The 8,107-nt window shown below is 39.5% G+C and overlaps 1 protein-coding gene across 4 annotated transcripts in view; it reads right to left on the bottom strand.

The window, feature by feature from the left end:
* Nucleotides 1-5,179, bottom strand: part of LOC106792179 (nucleolar protein 4-like) — a 62,695-nt gene extending 57,516 nt beyond the window's left edge. For 3 of the 4 annotated variants that reach the window (XM_014758396.1, XM_014758395.1, XM_014758398.1), the window contains exon 1: nt 2,704-2,932. In XM_014758396.1, the coding sequence (XP_014613882.1) occupies nt 2,704-2,748 (45 nt within the window). In that variant the 5' untranslated portion in view covers nt 2,749-2,932. Of the gene's footprint in view, nt 1-2,703; nt 2,933-3,180 lie in introns of those variants that run through there. The other variant, XM_014758397.1, reaches the window with a different exon arrangement.
* Nucleotides 5,180-8,107: the final 2,928 nt, after the last annotated feature.

Genomic DNA, 8,107 nt, shown 5'->3' on the forward strand with positions numbered 1-8,107 from the left:
TCCCTCCCTCCCCCCCCCTCCACGCTGTATTTTTTCTTTATTTATTTTTTTTTTTCACGTTTAAAACGTAGACATTAATATTTCTTATTATTGTCAGGTTTGGGTAACTGTTAAATGGACCGACTAATTCATCGGCTTTTAAGGGGGATGAGAAGGGGGGGGAAGGAAGGAAAGGGGGATAAAGAATAGGAAAACTAGGGGACGTTCTCTTTCTTTTCTTTTCTTTTCTTTTCTTTTCTTTCCTTTTCTCGAACCCTAATACGAAATCGTATACGTGAAATCGAGCGTAATTTTAGTCAATGCCACGGTAAACTGACTAAAAGTTGAACACGTGGTGAACATTGTATTTTAATACCAAACATTTCCATGAATTGGACTTTGACTATGATTAGAAATAGAAAACAAAAAGAGATAAGAAATAAGACAAAGATTATAATATATAATAGAAAAATAGATATTTATTAGATATGTTGTTTCAATATGTTCTACGAGTTCTCCTATTTCTAATTCAAAATGTTTACAATTGAAAAATAAAATGCATTTAAAATAAACATACGTGGAGATATACTGCATATCACAATCATAATATTTAATTATTCATTTTTTTATTTTTCTTTTTTTCTGGGTCTTGTTTTTTATTTATTATAATTGACCATCATTTTTTTTCATCATTCTTTTAATCTACAATGTAAACGTTCTATAAATTGAAATATACTCGATCGATTTATATTACAAAAAAAACAAAATACGAATGTGTATGTGATCACTTTTTTTATTTGTATATATATATATATATATATATAAATATTGTAAAATACATAAGCATGCAGGCATGCATGCATGCATGCATCTATGTATATATGCATCTATGTATATTTAATAACAGTCGCGATCTTGACCGTCAAACGTATCGATTATAACAACGCATTAATTAGAAACAGAGAACTCGTAAAAGCTTCGTATTCCGATATATAGTAAGATAAAGAAAGAAATAGATAAATAGATAAATAGATAAATAGATAAATAGAATACAAAGACAGACAGACAAACAAACAAATAGATTGAAATAGAAAGAAATAAATAAAAATGAGAGAAAAAAAAGAAATAGATAAAAAAAAAAAGTATAAAGAAAGAAAGTAACTAATAAAACAAATAGTTGATTTTCTATTACTTTCACGTGTATTACACGTATACTCGATCGTATAGTTTGAATCGAAATACACACAGAAACAAACGAACACTTACATACATCAAATATGCGATTTTTTCTAGGATAGGATTATGCCTGAACGACAAACGTGATATATCTAATTCTAATCTCTGACTTCTACGACGATCAAGGAGAAAAAAATGAATTCTCAGATAACACACCGATGACGATTCCAATCTGTTTTCTCGTAATTATAACGTTTTACGATTATTATTTCTATTAATCGTTGGGAAAAATATTATATAAATATTTATATTCGAATTGTGTGATCCCAGTAAATCTAAAATTTATCGAATGATTTTCAATTTTTTAATATATATTTTCTTTTGCTATTCTTGTTTTTATTTTTATTTATTATTATTATTAACTTTTTTATTTGACAAATTTCGTACCATTTCGGATCTCGAATTCTCTCTCTCTCTCTCTCTCTCTCTCTCTCTCTCTCTCTTTCTCTCTTTCTCACATAAATAAATAAACAAAAGAAAGTAAAAAAAAAGAAAATAATGCGTTTCCCCATAGAACAGAATGTGGAAAGGTGGAGAAAGAGGGATGACACGAGGAGTACGGATTAAACAACTCTTTCAATTAAAACTACTATACCATTTGTCTCTCTACTATTACTATTACTATTACTACTACTACTACTTTCCCTTTTCCTCTCCAGAAAATAGAAAAGGTGGCATGGAATAATGAGTTTCGTAACGAGTCGGTGTTCTCTTTCTATTTCTCTTTTTACGCAAAAGAAAAACACGAGAGAATGCTAAAAAGAGAATGTTCTTTTTAAAAAAGAAAAACAAAAATAAAGAAAAAGAAAAGACCCGCCCTCCTCCCCCCCGACTCTCTTCCATCCCCTGACCCGTTAGAAAAAACACATAAAACATAGGTTTTTCTGTTAACGCGCGAATATTTAGAAAAAATAAAGAAAACATTTCTCCCCTTTTTTCCTCCCCCTCCCCCTCCCCCTCCGTCGTTTACATTCTTTCTATTATCGTACCTGTGACAATTTTTTATATATATTTTAGTTAACGATTGATAATAATAATATAAAAAATGAAAAGAAAAAAAAGAAAAATACAAATATAAAGTTATTTGCAAAAGATAAGACGACAATAAAAAAAAAAAAAAAAAAGGGAGAAAAAAACTATCTCAAAGTTAAGATAATTATTTCAATCCAAAACAACACAAAGATCGAGGGTGGGAGGTAAAACAAGGAGATAGATAAGGGAAAGGTGGGGCGAGCGTAGTGCAAGGAAGAGAGGGGTGCTAGTAATGATGGGATTAGATAGGAAAGGGTGGAGTGGGGTTGGGTAGGGTGAAGTGGGGTGTTAAAGGGTAATCGAAAAATACTATATTCGATCGCAATTCGAGTAGGTTAGTTCGTAGAACGCGTGTACGAGTACTCATATATATATATATACAAAAATATGTATATAGTATGAAAGAAAGAAAGAAGTCGATCACGTGGTTCCAATGCCGATCCCCATTAGACTCACCTTGTGGTGCTGCATGATGGCAGTGGCCTTTCGCTTCGCGGACATATTCAGAAGTGATGCGTCCCTCTTTCTCTCTTTCTCTCCCTCTCAAGCACACATACACACACCCACACACACACACATACACACACACACACCAAACGGAAAACACACTCTCAGGCTCCCCTTCTTTTTCTTCTTCTTCTCCTCCTCCACCTCCTCCACCACCACAACCTCCTCCACCTTCTCTATCTTTCTCTATCACTCAATGTGCGTGTGTGTATATATATATAATATGTGTGCGCGCGTGTGTATATATATATATATATATATAGATATATATATATGGTGTGTCTCTCTCTCTCTCTCTCTTTCTCTCTTTTTCTGTTCGAGCAAACGGAGTAAAAAAAGGTCTCGTTCTCTTTCTCTCCCGTGCACAGCCTCCTCTCCTCTCCTCTCCACTCCTCTCCTCTCCTCTCTTGGACTCCTCTCTCGTACCTTCTCCCCTTCGCCGAGTGTCTTCCTTCGTCTCTCTTCACTGCTATATATCTCTCCCTCGTTTCTCTTTCTCTCCCCCTATTTCTTTTTTTTTTCACAGGGAGGAACGAACAACCCACCACCCGTGTCAACTTAAAACCACGACGACGACGACGACGACGACGACAACGACGACGACGACGATTCACCCCTCGGTCGGATCGAAACCAGAGGAAAACTACGACCAGTCCGAATCGTTTTTTTCCTTCTTCTTCTTCTTCTTCTTTTTATTATTATTATTTTTTTCTTTTATATTTCTTACAATATCCAGTTACTCTCTTTCTCTCTCTCTCTCTCTCTGTTTTTACCTCTCTGCTTTCTTACTTTCTTTATATATATATATGTGTGTATGTGTGTATCTATCTCACACGTTTAATGCATCGCATGATCTTCCTCCTTTCACGCACAAACTACTCTGACGTTGATACCACGTAGCAAAGTTCGTCGCTTTGGTCTCTCTCTCTCTTTCTCTTTCTCTTTCTCTTCGTCTATTTATCTTTTCTCTCCTTCTCTCTCACCCTCTTTCTCTTTAATCTATCTCTGAACTAACAACACTTACGCACTATCTGTCTGTCTGGTGTTATTGCTATTGCTGTTACTACTTTTGTTGCTGTTACTACTCAAATCCGTCATTGTCCACTACGTTAAAAGTTTTACAGAAGAGTATACGAAAAAAATGTTCTCTCTCTCTCTCTCTCTCTCTCTCTCTCTCTCTCACACTCTTTTTAATTATTTCTCTATCTCATATGAAAGAGGAGTCAAACGGAGTAGGCGGTCGACGTAGGACGACGACACGACGACGACAACGACGACAATCAAACCGCGCACGCACACACACGATGCGGTTTAACTTATCCGGCGCGAAGTGCAAACCCCCTCCGAACCGACGTGTATATATCCGTGATCGAGCAACGATCAGCTGGTCTCCTCTTTCAAACGCTAAACAATTCCAACGCGCGATGCTTTATAGATATTTTATGTCATTTTCATCTACTTTTTCTGCTTTCTTTTTTTATTCCGATTAATGGGGTACTATATTTTTTCTTCTTCTTCTTCTTCTTTTCTCAACACTTTCGGAACTCCACACTCACGTATATATATATATATATATATATATATATATATATGTGTGTTTAATATTTACTTCGTTGGTAAGAATAATTTTGTTTTCTCGTACGAGTAAAAATGTCGTGGCGTAAGTTCTCTCGCCTTACCGTAATGTTTCTCCTTTCTAAAGATCACAAAGTTGCAGGAGAAACGTGTCTATAACAAGTAGTAGTAGTAGTAGTAGTAATAGTAGTAGTAGTAGTTACTGCTGTGAGTTACTCCGCGATTGTATTTCTCTTACTGTCTCTCTGTACGCGTGTACGTGTGTATGTATGTGTGTGTGTGTCACGAGAAGAGCGTAGGTTGGAACGCAGAAAACAAGGTTACTCTACGTCTCGTCGTCGAAGGCCGATCCTCTCGTTACATGCACACGTTAATCAAACGAAAAAATAACTTCTCCCTTTCTTTCTTTCTTTCACCTTTGGGGAAAGCTCTATGAGTGTCTCTCTCTTTCTTTTTCTCTCTCTTGTGCTTTATGCCTTCTTGGAATCTTCTTTCTCTTTTTTTATTCTCACTCTATATATCTGTTTCTCTCTCTCTCTCTTTCTTTCTCTCTATCAGCGTGTATTTTCACCTCTCGTCAGAAAATCCGAAACGCGCGCGCGAGAATACAATTAGATAAATATCATAAAGAATTCGAGAGAAAGAAAATACAGAATTAAATAAGAAATGACAACTGGTGTATGGGGGGTGCGTGCTAACGTGTGTCTGTGTCAAAGTTAAAAGGTAGAGAGATCAGGGTAGAAATACGTGTATTCCTTGTCCTTATATTTTTTTTCTTTTCCTATCCTTCACCCTTACTTTCTTTCTTTCTTTCTTTCTATCTTTCTTTATCTATAACAAATGATATATCTCCGATTCTGTTTCTTTTCCCTTTTATTCTCTCTCTCTCTCTCTCTCTCTCTCCCAGTATCTTCGTTAAAACAAAAAAAGGGAAAAACTCGAGGTGAGAAAGGGACGAATAGTAATTTACGTACGGTACGCCCTTTACAAGATTAAAATCACAGAACGTCCTCACATCACGAGCGCTCACGGCGAACTGGCGACTGGCGACGCGCTGGCGACCCCCCTCTCCTCTCTACCTCTCTTCAGAACCGTCCCCCACCCCCCTGCTGCTACTCCTCTCATTCTCTCTCTCTCTCTCTCTCTCTCTCTCTTTACGGTTAGAGAAAGAGAGAGAGAGAGAGATAGATAGAGAGAAAGAGAATTTCCCGTTCCCCGTGCCGCACCTCGCCATCCTCGTCCACCTCCACAACCTCAAACTCCTTCACCACCTCCACCTCCACCTCCACCTCTGACTCTCTCGTCGCCGCCACCGCCACCGCGCACCCCTACCCCGCCCCTCCGTCCTGCCGCTCCCGTTCCCCTATACCTCTATCTCTCTCTTTCATTCCTACTTTCATACTATCTGTGTCTCCCTCTTTCCCAACTCACTCTCTCTCTCCATCTCTCTTTCTCTCTCACTCTTTTGCGTGCTCGCTCGATCTCCCGACGCCTCTGACCCAACCACGAGGCAACTCATCTCCCTCTTTCTCTCTCTCTCTCTCTCACTCTTTCGTTCACCAACTATACTCCCCTCCCTACTCGCCGCGCCCTTTCAGGACTCCCTCGTCCTTCTCTCCCCCAACCCAAGCTCCCCATAGATTCCCTTTCCCTCATTCTCTCTCTCTCTCTCTCTCTCTCTCTGATTCTCTCACTCACTCCCTTTCATTCTCACCCCTTTCGATCCTCTCTCTACGCTAGGTACCTCTCTCACTTCAACGAACTCTCTCACTTTTCCCCGCATAGGCCCTCCCACCCAATCCTCCTCCTCCTCCTCCTCCCGGCGCCCAACATCGTTCCTCTCTGGGTTCCTCTCACCACCCCACTTCCCTTCCTCATCCCTCTACCTCTCGACGACCCTCGACCCTCCCCCATCGACGTAAGCGGCACTACTACTACTACTACTTCTACTACTTCTACTACTACTACTACTACTATTCTACTATCATGAACGGCACCAGAGAAGAGCAGAGTAGAAACGTGTACACCACACTGCCTTCGTAGACGACGACGACGAAGTTGGTGGTGGTGGTGATGGTGGTGGTAGTGGTGGTGGTGATGGTAAGGTAGGGTCTGTCACTGTCAGAACACCGTTCTCTTCCTCTCAATCCCACCCACCCTTTTCCTAACCCTCCTTTTTGCCTCATCCTCCTTTACCCACCACCACCACCTCCTCCTCCTCCTCCTCCTCCTCCTCTTTCTCTTCTTCCTCATCCTCGGTCGTAGTACTTCTCTCATCGTGGGGTCCGTAGCACCGTTGCTGCTGGACGGGACGGGTAACTCCGAGGGAAAGGACGCGTTTGATGGCTCCTAAGGGGTCGAGCAGGGTGAAGGGTGGACGATGAGGGACGTATAGGGGTGCGGACGATGGACAGGGAAGGGCAGAGACCAAGGGCTCCCTTTTCTCTCTCACTCTCTCTCTCTCTCTCTCTCTTTAGAACCAACTTCCATGGGTGTGTGAAGTATATATATGTACGTTTAGAAGGGTACCCACCTTCCCCCGTTCTACCTCCTCCATCTTCCGCCCCCCCCAGGTTCACCTCTTCAGCCCCTTCTCACGTGTTACTCCTATTTCTACGTCCCTACGTTATACGTATATACCTGCATTTACTGCTTCTACTTCTCCTGTTTCTACTCTCTCTCTCTCTCTCTTTCTTTTATTTTTTCATTCTTTCTTTTCTTTTATGGTGTCACAGTCTCACTGTGATATCGTTAGGCACGCGTGTACAATCATTCGCATCTATATACGTACAAATGTATCTTCCTTTTCATTCTACCTGCAACTCGAGATATCTTCGATCATCTCTGAAATGAAGAAAGAGAAAGAGAGATAGATAGAGAGGGAGTAGTTTGCGTATCTCATTCTCTTAGCATACATTTTCGTTCTTTTCTACTATATCAGAAAGGAAAGAAGAAGAAGCAAAAAAAAAGGGGTTAAAAACAGGTCGTTCTATATAATAGTCAAGCAACGGACACATTTAATCATTCTTTGAGTTCACGAATCTCGCGTTAAGGGGTGAATCACACACGTTTAGAATATTTTCTCACATTCGTTCTTTTCCCTTTTTTCTTTTTTTTTTTCTCAATCGATATTCATGTAATTTGTATTGATTTCATTCGATGTTCATCATATTACGTTAAACGTTAATCTACAACACACTTTCTTTGGTGTGTTTGTATTATTTATAAACAAAAAAATAATGAATAAAGACAGAGACAGAGAGAATTAAAAAGAGTGGGGAAAGGGAATGGGGACAATGTTATAGAAAGAGAAATAAAATGAACGAAAACAAACCCCCTTCCCCTTCCCCTTTCTTTCGTTATGTTACAAGGTACGCTTGTAATTCTATCAATACTTTCAAATTACGACTACCGGGAACGGCAAATTCGTACTGTAGTATCGTACGCGATAACGATCTAAGCAACAGTTTGTTCCTGAAGGGGTGACGAGGGGTGGAACAGGCTAGGGAAAGGGGTGGGTGTGGAAAAGTTCGGCTAACGCAAGGAACGCGACCGAGGGAACGAAAAAAAAAAAGAAAAAGCTCTTCCCCGAACTTTTCGGCGAAAGTAAAACGATATCCGATCGTCTTCGTAGCTTTCGATTCTACACGAACGAGTATTATACTTACGTATATATATATATCAATAAATGGGTAACACAAACTATCATCATGGGGATGCAGAAAAATGACGAGTATATTTTTGTCTTATTATACATTTAAAAACCGAAAAAATTCAT

Source organism: Polistes canadensis, unplaced genomic scaffold (assembly GCF_001313835.1).
Source record: "Polistes canadensis isolate GaletaPanama2010 unplaced genomic scaffold, ASM131383v1 scaffold_387, whole genome shotgun sequence".
Classification (NCBI taxonomy): domain Eukaryota; kingdom Metazoa; phylum Arthropoda; class Insecta; order Hymenoptera; family Vespidae; genus Polistes; species Polistes canadensis.